This window comes from Poecilia mexicana, unplaced genomic scaffold, assembly GCF_051168715.1.
Source record: "Poecilia mexicana isolate PSO_F unplaced genomic scaffold, ASM5116871v1 scaffold_19, whole genome shotgun sequence".
Classification (NCBI taxonomy): Eukaryota; Metazoa; Chordata; class Actinopteri; order Cyprinodontiformes; family Poeciliidae; genus Poecilia; species Poecilia mexicana.
In genome coordinates, this window is record NW_028263388.1 from 10,178,779 (window position 1) to 10,196,912 (window position 18,134).

General features: G+C 38.5%; 3 protein-coding genes across 4 annotated transcripts in view; 1 reads left to right on the forward strand and 2 right to left on the reverse strand.

Moving 5' to 3' along the window:
- The window catches only part of stxbp4 (syntaxin binding protein 4), a 32,282-nt gene extending 24,233 nt beyond the window's left edge, over nt 1-8,049 (reverse strand). Inside the window, exon 1 of one of the 2 annotated variants that reach the window (XM_088016520.1) lies at nt 7,449-8,045. In XM_088016520.1, coding sequence (XP_087872646.1) covers nt 7,449-7,504 — 56 coding nt within the window. In that variant the 5' untranslated portion in view covers nt 7,505-8,045. Of the gene's footprint in view, nt 1-7,448 lie in introns of both variants that reach the window. The other variant, XM_014973630.2, reaches the window with a different exon arrangement.
- A 1,172-nt stretch (nt 8,050-9,221) lies between these two features.
- Nucleotides 9,222-13,471, forward strand: LOC106907774 (hydroxycarboxylic acid receptor 2-like). Its single transcript, XM_088016440.1, has 2 exons — nt 9,222-11,141; nt 11,740-13,471. Exons 1-2 carry the CDS (start codon nt 10,746-10,748, stop codon nt 12,415-12,417), a joined length of 1,074 nt encoding a protein of 357 aa, XP_087872566.1. The 5' UTR covers nt 9,222-10,745; the 3' UTR covers nt 12,418-13,471.
- A 125-nt stretch (nt 13,472-13,596) lies between these two features.
- Nucleotides 13,597-16,986, reverse strand: LOC106907775 (microfibril-associated glycoprotein 4-like). Its single transcript, XM_014973624.2, has 6 exons — nt 16,843-16,986; nt 16,570-16,716; nt 16,135-16,173; nt 15,593-15,689; nt 15,329-15,493; nt 13,597-14,936 (listed from the first exon to the last, which is right to left on the reverse strand). The coding sequence occupies exons 1-6, from the start codon at nt 16,876-16,878 to the stop codon at nt 14,683-14,685; spliced, it is 738 nt and encodes a 245-aa protein (XP_014829110.1). The 5' UTR covers nt 16,879-16,986; the 3' UTR covers nt 13,597-14,682.
- Nucleotides 16,987-18,134: the final 1,148 nt, after the last annotated feature.

Sequence of the window (18,134 nt, forward strand, 5' to 3'; positions counted from 1 at the left end):
CATTTTGCGTTACTATAAGAACTATTTATTATATCTTTTTTAGGTTACTATATGTTACAGACTGACAAAAAAAACAGAAATTATCTCTTTTTCTTCACCTTATCTTCTTAAGGACACCAATCTCATAAAGAAGTGTATCACTAAACTGCACACGGTAACTGTATTTATCGCTTTATCAGTATTCAGTTATGCTTCTGTTAAACAAACGGTAGGGGAAATACTTTCGATCTCGACAACAAGGACAGCTATAGGGAGGTTTAAACGTCATTAATTGGAATTCATCATAACAACAATAGATCAAAATTTGTGTCGCGATAACAAATTTATCACAATAAATGATAAAACGATACGATAAATGCCCACCCCTAGTTTTATACAGAGTTTTTGTTGGTATCACAATGCTGGAAGACAGTTTCACCACACAAAACACATGATTTATCATGTTAATCCAGCAGCAACCTGACTTCTTATGAATGCATACGCCACAAAAGACTCTGAGCTTTGCTTTTAGAGAGAAAACAAACCAAGTAACAGAAAAATCCTGCTGGCTTTCTTTGAGCTATTTTACACAACCTAAGAACAGATCAATAACAATAAATGCAATTCATCCTGCAAATGATTTGGACTCCAAAATAATAACAGTGAATGCACGAGCAGAAGAAGCAAGTTCAATATACATTTTTACAGCTAAAAGAAAATTCAAGCTGCACAAAAACAGTTGTGACTTAAGTTCATTCACTCTCTGAGTCATAAAACCATCAACCGCTTCATTCCGCTTCATACACAGCTTTAGCGTTTACCTGAGGCTAATTACGCGACTATTTCTCCAGCTGTAAGGTTTTTAACTGAGTTTTTGCTTTTCCCTGAGCAGGACAATGTTTTGTAAGAATGTTTGGGATGATCCTCCTCTTTAAATACTGTCAACACGGAGCCGAGGGGGCTCCTTAGAGTTCCTCTGCTCTGATTCTCTGTCAATACTTGCTTTATTTTCTGCTTTGAAAGGGAAGCAGCGCAGCTATCAGGACCGTCGTGCATGTACTGAATGTTATGAAAGGGATTATGGGAATTGAAGTCAGGGTCACTTTGATCTGTTTGAAGAGGCTTAATTAGGAATAATAACATGATCCATCTCAACGAGCAGCCGGCAGCCATATTTACTGCAGGAATATTCTTACACTCAGAGCCTACAGATTGGTTTTCAGCGTTGAGGAAAGTCTCATCAACCTTTCTGTCATAACTGATAATCGAACGTCACACTTAAAACAGCTCTGCTTTGAGTTTGCTGCACCCAGCTTCTGAACCCACCAGTATAGCGGGTCCCACACAAAATAGTCCCAAAGCATCATCTATTACTATGTCAGTATCTTTGGTTAGACTAGTTTGAATGCACGGAGCAAAATAGTCTGGAAATTTGAGAGCGGGGAGCCCGCAGCCGCTCTAACAGGCTGGTAATAACAAACTAATCTGCTTGAGCTTCTTCAGTAATGTTGCTGCAGATCAGAGTGTCAACAATATGAGTCACAACTGAGGCTGCAGTTCTGCACGTGTCTGAAGAAACAAATGCTAACGTCAGGACGGAGGCTGGAGACGTTCCATGAGTTCATACGAAACGTAAAGAGTTCGGTTCCACCCATACATCCATTCATCCATTCATCCACACTTCTGCACCTTTAAACTTGCAAATCGTATTTTGTTTTCAGATTTTTTTTTCCTAGTAAGTTCTCATTTTCATCATTAGTGACAGAGTTCCCCTCATCCTGTTGCTATGTCTGTGTTTATTTCCATCAGTCTTTAACTTCCATATCCAAATGGTTTATTTGATTTAGTTCAAAGAATTTGTGGTTGGAATATGGCAAAAATGTGAAAAAGTTAAAGATGTAGGAATACTTTTACGAAACACCAGTGCAGTATCTATTGCTTTATGGTTGCACACTGAACCCATCTGTATCATATGTCAACGATGAAAATATTTACACAGCATTTTTTGTAATATAATTAATGTAATAAATAACTTTGTATGCATTTTCTCACCTTTTTCAATTAGTGTGTGTGACTTCTTAAACTTCTCCCTATGTTGGCCAGACAAATTAGAGAACAATGTCACCTGTTTTGTTTTTTTTTCTCCTGAAAGGCTATAAGTCAATTAACAGCACGAATAAAGACAATCAGAAGACAGACGGCCTGGATTTAAATAGTTTAGAGGTTCATTACCGCCACCGGCTACAAGACCTGATTAAAAGGATAAGACCCAGTCTTGGATTTTGTGAACCCGTGCCCGACAGATTCTTTTGATCCCCACGAAACTATGGATCAGAATCTGTCATTTCATTTTCTTCTGCCTCCACCTCCACGTGGATCGTCACACCGATGTGGGTTTTTGCCAGCACGTAAATTAAACAAATCTTCCAGCGTGGAAAAAGGCCCCGGCAACAGCATTTTCCTGTAGATCAAAACCAATCCACGACAGTTTCCAACACACAACGAAGCCAGCCGCTAGGACACGAAGCAGCAATTAAACTGATCACTTAATACCTGATGATCTGCATTACCTGTCACGCATCATTACCATCACATGCCGGCTGGCTGCCAGGCGACACTTTGCAGCACGGCAGCAGAGTCACCCAGGGTGAACGGAAGACGGACACAGATTACGCTGGAGTTTAGATTAAAAACATATGAGCATTTGACGTCACAAAGCAATATAATCAGAACATATTTAAACAATCAAAATAAACTGAATTTGTAATTTCACATTTATCCTCTTGTTCAGAACTAAATTATTGATTTTATTTGTTGTGACTCGTTGGATTATTTTATTGATACATAACTCAAGTGAGCGTTAGTTTAAGGCCATAAACTGACAACCGGAGCTTCAGGATTTTCTAAAGCGGAATTGATGGTTCTTTGAGTTATAACAAGTCATCCGAGTCCTGAATCAGCCTCAAAACATCATAATAGCACCACTATACTTTACTGTAGGTGCAATTACTTATCTTTGAAACACTGTTAGTTTCATGAAAATATTCCACGTTTGTCTCATCAGTGGACAAAGTATTTTTTAAAGGTCTTGTGGATCTAAGAGTATTTTGGGGGGCGGTTTGCTATGTTTTTTCCTATTTTGCTCAATAGTAATTTTGACCTTGGATTTCCCCAGTGGATTTTGCCCAGTCTCTCTCTTATGGCTGAATCACAAACACTGCCCTCACTGGAGATTTGCAGAACTTTAGATGTTATTTTTTTGGGGTTCCTTTGTGGCCTCCTGGATGAGCCGTTGACACACTGTCTGAATAATCTTGGTAGACCCAACCAAAACCTAATACCCCAAACCTTAGAATTAGCTTTGTAACCCTTTCCAGATCGATTATGTAAATTACTTTACTCCTATATTTGGTTAGTATTTTTATTTTCAAAAATTAAAAGTTTTTGGATTATTTAGGCCTGGCATAATAAAAAAATTAACTTAGATTTCCAAAAATGTAGTTAACTGTTGCGATGAATTCATGATGCATGAATTCCCCCCCCCCTTCGCAAATTAAAACATTTAGAAACTTCTTTATGGGTTTACTCAGATTATCTTACTCGAACAATATTTGTTTGTTGAAACATTTAAGTCTGACAAAAACAAAACAAAACAAAAAAAATGGAAAACAAGAAGAAATTTGTAAAGACATTCTAGATAATTCTGGGGCGGAGTCATCACCCAGTTCTGGACCCCCAGTGGGAGAAATCCATAAATTATCCAAAACAGATGAAAAACCTCAGCTGACTCTTGTGATGTGAAAGAGAAGCGGTGGTATTCTGGACAATGAAGATCCTCTGTTTATCTCTCACGTCCTCATATTCAGGATCTCCTTCTTTCAATCGTGATACGAGACCAAAAAAAAAAACTGCCTGTAATTTCATATAGTGCTTCACACTACTTCCAGTCACTCACCCATTCACGCACACACTCACATGCACAAATGTAGATGGAGCGGTAAATCCAGAGCCTCACCCCAGCTGACCTGATGGAACTGCTTTCGCCAAACCAGGCGGAGCATTTCACGACTTTCCAGAAGAAAACCTGAGATGACGAGCAGTCGACTGTTGCACAAACAAACCGCAAACTGGAGCAACATCCTCATAACTCAGAGGACAATTATGGTGAAACTTTTCAATGTTTTTGATTTGTGGACTTTAGCTTTAGACTTAACTCACCCTCCACCAAATGCCAAAGGTCGTGGATTATAAGCCAAATATAAGGACACTAGCTTTTTTACCCAAATCTCCAAAAAAGTATTTCCTTTTTTTTGGTTCCTACCTAAAGAATAAAGACCAACTAAAAACATCCAGTTCATATCCGGCACTGTCTGGTTTTTTTTTGTTGTTTTTTTTGGACAGAGATGCACCGTCTGAGGATTACTCTTTGCTGTTTGCATATTTAATCTCCTCCTGTCTGCTTCTGCCGTATGTTGAAGTGTTGAATAAAAACAAGAGGCGAGGGGGAATAAAAAAAGATGAGTCTGTCTGTAGACTGATCCCGAGGGGCCATCAGAGGTCACACAGGAAGCTGGGAGCTAATCTCTGCTCCTTGCATTACCCCAGACCATTCATCCACCACGTTGCATTAACTCTGTCCTCCTGAGAAAGTCCTGAGTCTCTTTGTTTTTTTCCCTCTGCTTTCAGTTACAATTAATGTCCAACAGAACATATTTGGCTATTACGTTTTGAAAAACCAGGAAATGTAGATGTTTGAGCGTTTCTTTTGGAACGCATGTTCATATTTCGAACATTTGTCAACTAAAAAAATCAGGAAAGATTCTCCAATCTCCAAACTTATTTAAGTTGCATCTCAACAAACTGAACCTTGGGACAGACTGAGATCTCCAATTCAACTTTGTCTTGACACATTCCTGCTGAAAAACATTAACTTATAAACAATGTGAGCTATATCCTTTTGCAGAGCCGGAAAAAAACTGTAAGGGGTCCCGGGGCAGAATTTAATTTGGTGCCCCAATTTGAATTTTTTCCATGAAACAAATCGAATGCAGTTGTGAAGAAAATGTTATTTTTCTGATTCTAATTTTGGAGTCCAAACAATTGTTTGAAGATACATATAATGTGGAAACAGGTACCAATTGTCATGTGTGTTTTTTTTTGTTTTTTTATCACACGTGACCTGGGCACACAAGCAGCAGCAAATGATTAAGTGAGTGAACAAAAAAACAACAAAACAACTATACAACAGAATTTCACAATATATCAGCAAAGGACTGCTTGGATGCAGTGTTTGGTAGTAAATTAAATCCTTGTGGACACAAACTGTTGACAAAGATCTTCATGTCATAGATTGATCACATCTGATATAGAGGTTAGTGATCAAGATAACATTATAGGAAAGTGGTGGGGTCATTGTATTGTAAAAAAAAGTGATTTCATAGTTTTCTAATATGTGATATTTTATGTGATAACAACTTGAACATTTGTTGTTTCTAAAGTCAATTTTTGTTATGATTTTATATGTAACTACAGATATGAACACTTTGGATCTATCTTCTACTCCAGTTAAAGAGCACCTGTTTATGAATGGAGAACAATTTCTATGCATGAGTTCCTTCTTGCATCATAGATGATATTTTGTTCAACTTTTTGCTTTTGTTAGACAGAAAAACAGCAAATTGTAATTTTCCAGCTGTTGTGATTGCAGAAGACCTGTGCTGTTCTCCAGTCACAGCTACACAAACTCAGCAGTGGCCAAATCAAATTGTAATTTTGGCTAATTTGGTTTTAGGTTTGTGCAGTGAATTTCCTCTGACATCTTTTTAATAGTTTATAGTGGAAAAAAACACCAAACAACTATTGCATCCCTGCATGTTTTATGCTTTTTGGAATATCTGAGCAGTAGTTTCTTGATACGCTTGTTTGGTTTTAACACTTTTGTAGCTCACATAGCTGAAAATGATCAAATAAACATAAGTTAGACGAAAAGCCTGGACACCCCAACAGCTCCAGCAGGACGGTATCTAAAAACTGCAGAACAGTGACTCTCAAGGACTAATGACGGAGGTTAGAAAATGCTTTATTATTAAAATTTCTCCATCTCAGAGTGAGGGAAAGAAGGGCTATGGTTAGGGTTAGGAAAAACCCTCTGAAATTTAGTCTGTGCAATATGTAGTCCAAGAAAGTACAATATTAAAACAGATGTTAGCTGAAGACCAAATATCATTTTTGATTCATTCAGAAATTCAACATTAAATGTTTTTTAATCTCTTTCCTTCTTAGAGCATAAGTACCTATGTATATTTTTAGTAGGGTGCACATTATATTATAGCAATTTTCAAAATAATATAAGGCTGTTTTTAACACTTTTATTAGTTAAATGTGAAAAAACAATCAAAAGATAACTTGTACATTTGAAGAATGTGAAAGAAAATTATTGAATAGGTCATTAAGTCAAAGGACAAAAGGTTAAAGTGAGGTCAGACCTCTTAGCAGCTGTTATCCCAACAGAGTCTAAAAAGGGACACACTCAGGTATACTCGAACTGAGTAGGAAATTTGTAACAATGAGGAAAATATGCCGTTTAACAGCCTGTTTAGTTTTGACTTTTATTGATTGTACTACAAAACGTTCTTTTTTAAATAATAATAATAATAATAATAATAATAATAATAATAATAATAATAATAATAATAATATTTTAAGCTGGAGATAGGCACCAGCACCCCTCCCAACCCCACTAAGGGACAAGGGTGTAAAGAAAATGGATGGATGGATTTATATTTTTTATCATTCTTATTTAATTTGTAGGTTAACTAACCTGGATGACCCTGTAGCTACAAGAACCCCCATACAAAGTGAAAAAGCTTTATTGCTTCCCTTACTTGTGCTTACCTGAATCACAATCGTTTAAATATTCACATATTTGTATTTCAATGTTCTCACACACATCTGGGAGCTAAATATACGTATAGCATAAAAGAGGCGGACCAGTATTAATCTTAAGAAGCAGCAAATTAAAGCTGACATCTTCCATATCCGGTCGCTTTTATCCCGCTGTTTTTCAGCGTTGATATGTTTTCACTAAGAAACGAGCAGCAGTTCCCACAAATTCATAAATACAACAACAACAAAAACCTAGAGGAGAAATTGGTATTCCTCTAAAATCTCTTGGAGAAAGAGACGACGGAGGTCGTAACACGCGGCCGTCCTTTAAAACGTGCGTGACCCAGAACTGCGCTCAAGCATGTGGACTTAAACTGCGAGGCATCTGTCGCCACACAGCCTGCGAATCTATCCCACCTCTGCGCAGAGTGACCCACATGGAGCAGGAGTGAACAAAACAAGAGCTAGCAGACCCCCACGATTTCTGCTTTCAGCCAAAAAAATAAAAAATAAAAAAATGTGATAAGGACGGAAGTGAGGAACAGATGAAAGCATCATAGCAAGTGACGAAGGAAGAAACTCACCAGTAAAGTAGAGACAACCCATCGAGGCGTTCAGGTTCCTGCGGGAGGAATGGCATCGCACCCCGGAGTGTGAGAGACCGAAAATATGTCCGCGCGCATAAAAAAAATAAATAAAATAAAATAAAAACACACTCTCTGCTTCACACACAGACACCCACACACACACACACACCCGTGAGGCTGCCGGGAGGCTGAGAGGAGGAGACGAATGAGAAGAGACAGCGGCGGTGGTTCAAACCGGGTCGGTGCACCGAGCGGAGCGCACAAGGATGGAAATCCGCCCCGACAGGGAGAGACGCGCTTACCTTTCCCTCTAATCCACCCTGATACCCTCCCGTCACATATACGGCCGCGCACACGCTGCACGCGCACACACAGCGTGCGGCGGACGCAGTTTAAAGTAGAAAAGCAGCAGGAGCGCGAGGAGCTTAAATGTGTTTAAAAAAAAAAATAAGTGTGACCTCGTCGGCAAACCCGAGGTGTCTTTTGTCTCACACACACACACGCACACGCACACACACTGTGAGCCCCGCTGACCACCACTGATGGGATTAACCAGGCGAAGATGAAGCTGAAATTAGCCTCGTAATGTCAGGAGTCCTCTTATTATGACAGCTTTTATAAACATCCAGAGCAAACCGGTGACTTCCTGTAAAGGAACGCGGTGTTGCTGGACTGAAATGAAGGGGATTTGCAACTGGACTTGAATCCATTAAAGGCCATGGCTATAAGATAAGTACTTAAAACAAGAAAGTATGTTTACTTTTTTTTTTTTTTTTTTTTTTTGGGGGGGGGGAGTGGGGGGCGGGGGGGTTTCGCAGCAAATCGATTTGTTGTAAAAAAAAAATTAAAAGGAAAAAACTGGGGTGGGGGACTCAGCTACATTTAGGTTTATTTGACAAGTGTTCTAAATCACATTTTATTCTAAATAATAAAATGAAGTTCAAAGTTTGCAGATATATCATGGGTATGTTATGTCATTGTTTTCATTGTTTAAAGAAAACAATGGTGTACCAGGATTCCCGTAGCTTTATATGATACTTGCTAGATGTATTCATGATGTTTCAAATAGAACCAGGTGCAAAGAAAATTACAAAAAAGTAAAAAATGCTGGTTGAACTCTTCCAGTCTGGTCATTCAGCAGCTGTCAGATTGTAATCACAGTTTAAAATATTCAAACTGAGAGATTCTCAAGTTGTTGGTGGTGCTCCCCAAGGCTCTAACTCCTCCATTTATTATATTTGGGGATCTCCAAGTAAATTCCCAAGTACTTGCGTACTGACCTGCAGATTGTAGTTCCAACTCCACTCCAACATACCTGGTGTTCAAACGCTTCAGAGCAAAAATGAACTCTCTGGTTGCATCAAGTCTTTCTGAACTAGTGGCTGCTCAGTCAGGCAGAAGGTCACCTGCATTATTATCATTAATGTTACACATTTAGTAGGTTTTATTAGGTCAAATATTTGAGAATCAGCTTTAAATCACCGACAGAATATGTTGATTCTTTTAAATCCTCCTGCCAGCTGACTCAACTCATACATTGGCAATTTTTGTGTCAAACTTCCTTAAATCTTAGGACATAATCACCAGCAAAAGTTCAACTGATTTCCTAATCCTGTGTCAGTCAAAGTTTGACAGGTCAGCAGTGACGCCGTAGAGATTTCAGCAGCCTGGAATACCACAGGAACTGTGATTCAAAAACCACATGAGCTGAAAAAATAACTCCACATTTGGTTATTTTTATCATTATTGACATTATTATTTTCGGTACTCTACTTTGATAGACACAGATTGCCACAAAACAAGTAAAGAGAACAATGACCCAAAGAACAGGTGTTTCGATGAGGTTGGTTTGATTAAACATATTTTTCATTAAGCCCACATTTCTGAATTAAAAATGTTTGAAATATTTAATCTTAAATGTCTTGTTTCCATTAGTGTGAAGTGGAAATCTGTTGTGGCGAACAAAAACAAAGGTGTGACAACAACAGTGGTTTTCATTCACTGAATTTAGCTAATGAAATAAAACAACTTCATAAAAATATTCAGATTTATTAAATATAGCTGTAGTAGTGGTGCAGTGTGAAAAGAAAAAAGTTTCTAATGTACAGTAATTCTGACAATCACAGAATTTTACCGTATAAATTCAGATTAGAGATGGGTTTTTTGGGTTCTTTTTTTTTTTTTTTTTTTGCAGTGCAAGATCATTTTAAAAATAATCACAAAATCAAACTGTTGTGCTTTTACAAATAACTGATCAATTATGACTGATGAAAAAGTCTTAGTTCGTACAGAAGGATCAGCTTAAAAGTTGCTGAGTTTCCGTCATGTAATGTCTAACAGGAATCTGTGGCAGAAAAGAGTTTTTTTTTCCTTCTTCTTCTTTTTTTTTTTTTTTTTTTTTTTACTGTTTTGTGAAATATATTACAAAATGTTTTTTCCCCCAGGCTGCGTCTTTTTACTTCTCAAAACGTAACCGGGCAACCAGACAGGAACATCCCCCTCCTGCCCCACCGCCAGTAGAAGCTATAAATACACCAGTGAAGGTCATTCATCCATCCATATCTTCCTGCAGCTCTTCATGAATGAAACAGTTCTGCTGGTGAGTAGTGGATTAATCTAATCTCCTCTAATTCTCTGTATTCAGAGTGGAAACAAACACAGTTTAAATTTACCAGGGTGTGCGGGCCGACTTGTGTTTTTACCATTAATGAGGTAGAAAGCAACATGCGCTCATAGTGATTTATAAGAAAAATATTTATTTATTTATTTATTTATTTATTTATTTCAAACAAATATATAAAAATGTTATATCTTTCCTTAATATATATAAAATGTATATTTCACTCATTTGCTCTTATTATTATGACTGATGTATTTTTTGATTGAAAATTTTTTAACGTAATCCTTTAATGTATAAAGTAATATTACAATCACTGCTGTATAACATTACAATTAAGAGAATCACTTTTCCATTTTCAAATATTTAAAACGTTTTTTTTTTTTTGTTTGTTTTTTACCTTTCAATGCTCCAGCAGTGTTTAATGATTTAGTCTGTAACACAAGTAAATGTTCATCATCTCCTAAAGTTCTTTCCTTATGGTTTTTAATGTCAGAGGGAAAAAAGGAAGGACTTTACAAGGGGAAGTTGAAGACTCCAAGTTTCAAAACTTTCTATCATTTGTTCATTCGGGTTGTTACTTAATCACTAAAACTACGTATGTTTATCGGTAACACGTCATAATTTTTTTTCCCCTTCTTATTCTCTTCTCTGCAGTCTTATGGTATTTTGAAAAAATGGTCCCACAACCAAACTTCACCACAGTTTCAAACCTCACAACCCCTGTCCCTGGGGGTGGTGGATGCCCGCCTGTCGGCATCCAGCTGGAGGGCCTCATCATGCCTCCGGTCCTCATCATCGACGTCGTACTGGGGCTGATAGGAAACTTGGTGGCACTGTGGATCTTCTGGTTTAAGTTGAAGGCCTGGAACCCCAACACCCTGTTCCTCTTCAACCTGGTCATCGCTGACTTTTTTGCCCTGGTGAGTCTGCCCCTCAGGATAGACGCCCTGCTCAGGGGCCACTGGGTGTTTGGAGATGGCATGTGCCGGATAAACCTCTTCCTGATGTTCTCCAACCGATCGGCCAGCATCGCACTCATGACCGTGGTGGCAATTTACCGATACTTCAAGGTGAGGAAAACCGTGAATTTATTTTGAGAGGTCAAAGGTTATTTCTGTATGGGTCTACCAATTGGGGTCTCTTTCAAGAATGACTTCTTCTTCTATCCCCAACACAACCTACTATTTTCTACCTTTTTTACCAGACTATCCAGCAGTAATTAGCAAACATCTGGCGAAATTGCTCTTATAGAGGCAGAGGCCCAATTTCAAGGCGTTAAATTACAAAGTCAAATTCCTTTTAAGTCATTTTAGGTATATGTAGCATTTTTAAGTCAACTGAAGCTAACATAGTTGCTTGATTGTGCTATAAAATGCCACATAAAACTCATAACACTGACTCCTTTATTGAATTTCTACCTTGCTTCAAATATGCAAAGCAAATTGGAGGCACTTACACCTTTACATCAGATACAGCTGTATTATGTTGAGTTAGATTTACTTTCCTGTACAAAAGCTCACAATCAAAAAATCTTTTTTATGATTTTAAACACTGCAGCATCACATCTGCTGCCATGCTGAATAAAAAAAATGATATGAAATGAGCTAAAAAGAGAACTACACTGAATCATTGAAAGTAAAGCGCTTCATTTCTGGATTCTTGTTCCAGGTGGTCCACCCTCATCATCGCTTCAACCGCATGACCAAGCGGCAGGCTGCATTTGTCTCAGCGTTCGTCTGGCTGTTGGTGATCAGTCCTCGGGTTCCCATGCTGGCCTACAACCACATCAAGGGTAAAGGCGAGAAGACCCAGTGCTTCTTCTTTACGTCCTACAAAGAGGCATCCCGTGCCATCATCATCTTGGTGGGCATGCACCGTATTTTGACGGTGGTGGAGTTCGTCATCCCCATGGCCATGCTGCTGTTCTGTTCCGTCCGAATCTCCGGCTTCCTGAAGAAGAGGCAGATGGGAAAACCTGACAAGGTGCGCAAGGCCATGAGAATGTGTGCCGCCATCGTGGCTGTGTTCATCGTGTGCTTCCTTCCCACCACGGTGACCACGATCGGTGTGTGGGTCATCCGCTCCTACCGGCCATGGGACTGCGCCGCTTTCTACACCTTTACTCAACTCACTATTGTGTCGTTGGGCCTGAACTTCCTGAACTCGGCTCTGGACCCTATCGTCTACGTCTTCTCCAGCTCTATGTTCAGGAAGGCGCTACTGGGACTCGTGCCCTGTAGAAAGGATGAAGGCCAGAACACAGAGTCCTCATCGGGATCCCAAAGCACCGCCCAGCAGGAACTGAAGTCCTTAAGGACTGACAGAGGCAGTGAAGCCATTCAGTGAGCAAGACACCAGTCGTAGTGACAGAACAATAGCTTTGATTTTATATAGGTAAACTTAGAAATAAACTTAAACATCTAAAGGTACCTCTACAAACAGCTCTATGCAGTTTGACAAAGTTTTTTTTTTCATAGATACCACACTGACTAACAATGATTAGACTGGAGCTGCACAGCTCAAGCTCAGCTTTTCCCCAGTTTTGTTGTGATACTGAGTGTTGAGAATAGAAAACCAGCTTAAGGACCTGGGATTTGGAGCTTGTGAGGCGTTTTGGACACAAGAATTGACATCCTAAAAATGTTAACATCCTGGCAAATAAAAATCTGTTCAACAAGTAAACGGACTTCAGGAAGATGATGTGTTCCAAGGTTGCTGAACATGTCATTGCAATGCCTGCTGTGAAGGACTATAATCACTTCCTGGATAGAGTTGACCTCTCAGACCCAATGATTGGTTGTTGTTCTTTAAAGAGAAATTCCAGGAACTAATACATGACTGTCGTGTATCAATTTATGGTCCTTGCTGTGTGAGAAAGGTAGCTACTCAAGACGGAGCTGTGTGGCAGTCGATGACGTACCAGGGTTTCCAGGAACACAGCAGGTTGGCCTCACAACCAGTCCCAAAGTGCTGTCATCAAATCTCTGCTGCCATTGTTGAGAGAGCATTTGGCCATAAAACACTTACAGGGAGGAAACAAGAACTGTCCCAGCTCCATGACGCTACTTAAAAACAAAACTACTTAATGACTCTTTTTTTCTTTCTGTACAGGTCCCTTTTGAAACTTTATTTTGAAATATACTTCATCTTTTGTAAATTTCACACAAAGTATCTTCGATTTTTTTGTTGTTTCTACAGTTTATAAAACTGCGTCCATTCTCTGGCTCCTATTTTGTGGAACCTCAGATTCAGTTGCGAAATTTGTGTAGCAAAAAAGTCATGAAGAAAAAAAAGGTTGTATTCTTTTGTAATGTATTGTACTTGTCAGCTGTTTTTTACTTAGTTACCATGGAACCACCCATGACATGCATGTTAATAAAATGAAAGTAATGAAGGTTGAGTTGATGTATAGCTAATTGAATTGTCCAAAAAAATGCAGCATATAAAAATCTGAGCACAAATTCTGGCACATTCGTACTATGGCAGGTCTTAAATGGTTAAATGAAGCTAAATAACTCCACAAGACACCATCACAGGGTTTAATTTATAGAGATCTGCATCTGCTCAATCCAATCATGCTGACAAATAGAACAGTGACATCGAGTGGATGAGATAAGTGTGACAGTCCAGATTCTGCTGGAGTTGCTGAAACAAAGTGTGTAACAAAGAGTATTTTTGAGCTATATGGGGGACTACGAAGAGACACTAGGCTCTGAATATTTTACTGTTGAACATCAACAGTAAAGGTTCAAACAGGTTGTTCTAATTGCAACTGACTTATATGATAATTTACACATTTGCAGCAAATGACAATGTGCTGATAACATATATCGTTTATTGTCGTTGACTGTCAGCAAAGGCAATCTTACAGCAAGAATGTTTTAAGATTTGTTATCTCAGGAAACACTGAGATAGTTTCCTGTTCTTTTGGTAACCAACATGATAAATGTACCGTCTCATAGCTGGAGTCTTCCATCTGTCGGCCTCACTTTAAAAAATGACAGTCACTGTACAATGAGCACACTAACTGTGCTCATAAAAGACTTTATTTTTAATAAAATGTTCACTTTTAACTAAAACCACGAACTCAATATTTAATAATTATACTGGAATAATTTGACTTCATTCTACAGAGGCAGCAACACTGAAAGATTATCATTTAGGCTGTAACAACACAATGCTGTTGGTTTGAGGAAAAGTGAGTATTTTTTTTTATATCTGCATTACGTATTGTATGTTAAAAAATAATAAGATAACATGATCTTATTCCTTCAGTAAACAACAGGTTATTATTTAGTTCATGAATCAAAGTAGTTTTACTGACAGAAACAGAAGAAATTCGGACCGGTGCAACAGCGACATCTGATGGTTGAATGGGGAGACTGCAGCTTTTAAAACCTAGTGGAGTTGCTGAGGCAGCAACTGAGGTCCTTCTGAGTTCAGCGCCTGAGTGGGACGATTCTGACCGGTTGAATTACGTCTGACCATTTCTCCAGTATTTGTTCAAGTCCAAACTATCGCCGAGCTTCTTTCATCATATCCTGTGTAATTGCTGGAAATTCCTTCCTGGGTTCTTGGAAACTTCTGATGACGCTTACATCCCATCCCAGTTCACTGTACTGGACGGATCTTCATGCTGATGGCCTTCAGGGAGTAGGCCCTGCCCTTCCAGGAAATCCACTCCACTCCGATGGCATAATGAGTGCTGTCGGCCCCCCAGAGGTACACGCCGTTTGGGTTTGCAGAGTGACAATCAGAGTACCAGAACCCTGCAAGGAACGATCGGGCGCAGTTGTTCACCCAAGTGTCCTGATCTTTATCGAACGTAGAGAACTTCTGTCCACTGATGTGACTTAGAGAGTCTCCTGAAGAAACAGAAAGTCACATAAACGTGAAGCACATTATTTTCCTAAATTATAAAGTATCTTGCAAAAATTTTGGTTTCTTGGCAAAACAAAACAAAACATAATGTATTTTTGGAAACACTCTTTCAAGTTGATCAGTAAGAATGTTTTTTTACAAAGTAAATGGTAAAATATTAAAGTTGTTGGTAGATAAATAAAGTGCCAGATTTTTCTCTGCAGGTGCTAAAGAAGAGGGGAGCAGGGACGTAGTGTAGGGTTGGGCTTCATGTTGGCACTTAGACAACAATTCTGAGTGCGACACTGCTGGACATTTGAAAAATAAAAATATATAATAATAATAATAAAAAAGTTATCTTACCAGAAACAAAAAAAAAATGTCTGTCTTTACCCACCTGCCCCTCCATTAGTGAACCCAGTGAGGTGAAGTCTGTAGCCGTCAGTCTCTGGGCCCACGGAGAACGAGGTGTAACGAGCATACGACTTGTTTCCTTCGAAGTCCTCCATGTCGATCAGCAGCTCTGTTTTCCTCTTAGTCAGGTGAAAGACATTCTCCAGACCTTGAACATGACAGAAACATTGGAGAAAGTGATTTCTCTGAACTTTTGACGGGCGCTCCCTCTAGTCTTCATAACTGCTGCGTTGGCTTCACGTCTCACCGAGCCAGTATTCTCCTGCGGCGTTCCCGAAGCCGAACTTGTACTGATTCCAGGGCCTGTAGAAGTTCACAGAGCCGTCCATCCTCCTCTGTAAAACCTGCAGGAAGGTGAGGACGGTTATCCAGCTGAACGCAGCTCAGGTTTCCTCACAATGAGCTTTGTTGCATTTCGGAATCAGATGTTAGAGTTGGATTTCAGAAATGCATGCAAATAACAAAAACCACTTACAATTAGTTCAAACAGTGTTTAAGTGTTTTTGCTTTGGATTCTTATAAACTTTGACTGTAGATGGTGAGCCCACAGATACATTTTTTGTTGTGAACTCAAAATTATTTCCAGTAGTTTCCCTTTAATGAAACCAGTTGGCTACAGGTAAGAACCCCATCTCAAAAAGATAATGACATGGATTCAAAATGCATATAATTACAGTTGTATTTTAACAGATGACTTTGAATTGAATTCCAAAGAAAGCTTTTGAAACTTCTGTCTAAAATACTGAAAAGCAAAAAGTAAACTAAGCAGCAAAAATAAACAATCCCTACCGTCCACTTTCCTTCCAGAGAGTCCATGTCGCAGTAAACCTGCAGACACAAACATAGCAGCTGATTGAACCCACATACTGATTCAGCTGCATCTTGAGACTCTTGTTTCTAATTTTTCAAAAGGAACATAAGGAAACAAAGCCCAATTGACCTCCTTCTGGACTCTTGAAACAATGCTGTAAAATCAAGGAGCCCCATTATGTATGAATCAGCAAGATACCAAGCATCAGAGCTGATAGATCCCTATTAGGTAACACAAATTTGATGCTTGTGATTTTTTATTTTTTTTTTATCAAGGTTGTTGTTAAAAGAACATTTTTTGGATATTGAACCATATATCAATATGGAGTGAACATGTTAACGTTAACATCAGGCATTAAGAATCAGAATGTGATTATTAATTACTGACATTTATTCCAGGAGGTTTGAGCGTACCTGGACGGCCGATGTGGTTCCGATAGGATAGATGGTGTAAACTCCACTGGGTCGGCTGGTGTCTTGGTTGTAGATGTCATTGCAGTCCAAAGGGAGGCTGAGATCTGAGCTGCTGGTCACCACGGGAACCAGCAGGAGAACAAACAGCTGCAGCAGAGGAACAGTTTGTTCACGACAAGTCTGGAGAGTCAGAACTTTTCTCATTTGTGCTAAAAGCAAAAATCAAGCAAATGAGGAACATTCGAGAGTCTTGCATTAACATCATAAACTCACCTTAATGGTCATTGCTCTTCTGTAAGGATCTGACATATGATGTCTGTCAGGTGGAGTTCTGCTACCTGCTTTTATAACCGACACAATGAGTTACTGAACCATGAAAGTCCCCTGGATGAATGTGACATTAAAAAGACCCCTCTATTTGGAAATCAGAGAGTTTTTCTTTCAAATGTATTGCGCAATTGATCTGGCAAAGTCACAGCAATACACCTCTCTACTTCTCCTTTTTTTATTTTAAAACATAGTTTCCCTCAAATCTCAGTTCAACTGTTGCGACTGGACTTCATGTTTTTGCCCACTTCATTTTACTAACTGGAACTACCTGTTTGTGTTCCTTATTTACCTGTCAGGGCCACTGTTCACATTAAATCTTTATTAAATCTATATGCTCTGATTTTACTTTTCATCAAAAGGGCTTCGGACCATTGTTTTAGGATTTTTTTTTTTTTTTTGCCCCTTTTTTACTTGTTAATGAAATCACAAAAAATATTTATATATAATGTAAGCAAAACATCCAACTCGGTATGGGTGCCAACATACAGGCTTCTTTACATTATGTTACAAACAGGGTCAAATTTTGAGTCATTGAAGCTTCATTGCATATATTTAGGTTATAATCTGAAGTAAGCAGTAGAATGTTAAGCTGGAGGTAAGAGAGTTCTGATGTAGTATGATGCAATTATAAATTCCTTTTTTGTCTAGTGGGTTTAATTTAATTTTTACCATAGCTATGGATTGCATAAACATTGGGTTGTTAACTAAAAGCACTAGAATATGACTTGACAGAACCTAAAAGTAGGAGAAAATATGCATGTTTTCCTTTCAAGAAAATTAAATACAGAGTATTTATGGGAGACAACAAAAAACCAGAGGTTTATTTGCATTCTTTTTATTAGATGTCCCAACATTAGAACAGTAGCATGAATGAAGTAATAATATAACTTTTTATTTTCCCAAAAGCAATCATGTGTTCAAAAATAGTCAAACATGCACATTATGTGACAGGAAATGAATAAAGAAAGCATAACTGGTAATCAATCATTAAGAATCAATAATAATACGAGTACAGGAAAAACTGAATATCAAACACCACACAAACTGTAAACCCCCACCAAAACTATAAACCGCCACAAAAGTTGTAAAATAGTTTTAAAAAAAAATCGTAACATGAAATCTATAACTATGGCAACATCATATATCAACAATACATAGTTATATATCCCATAGATGTTATAAGTGAGCAAAAAAAAAGCATTTAAAACATGAAGATCATACAATTATCAATAAAA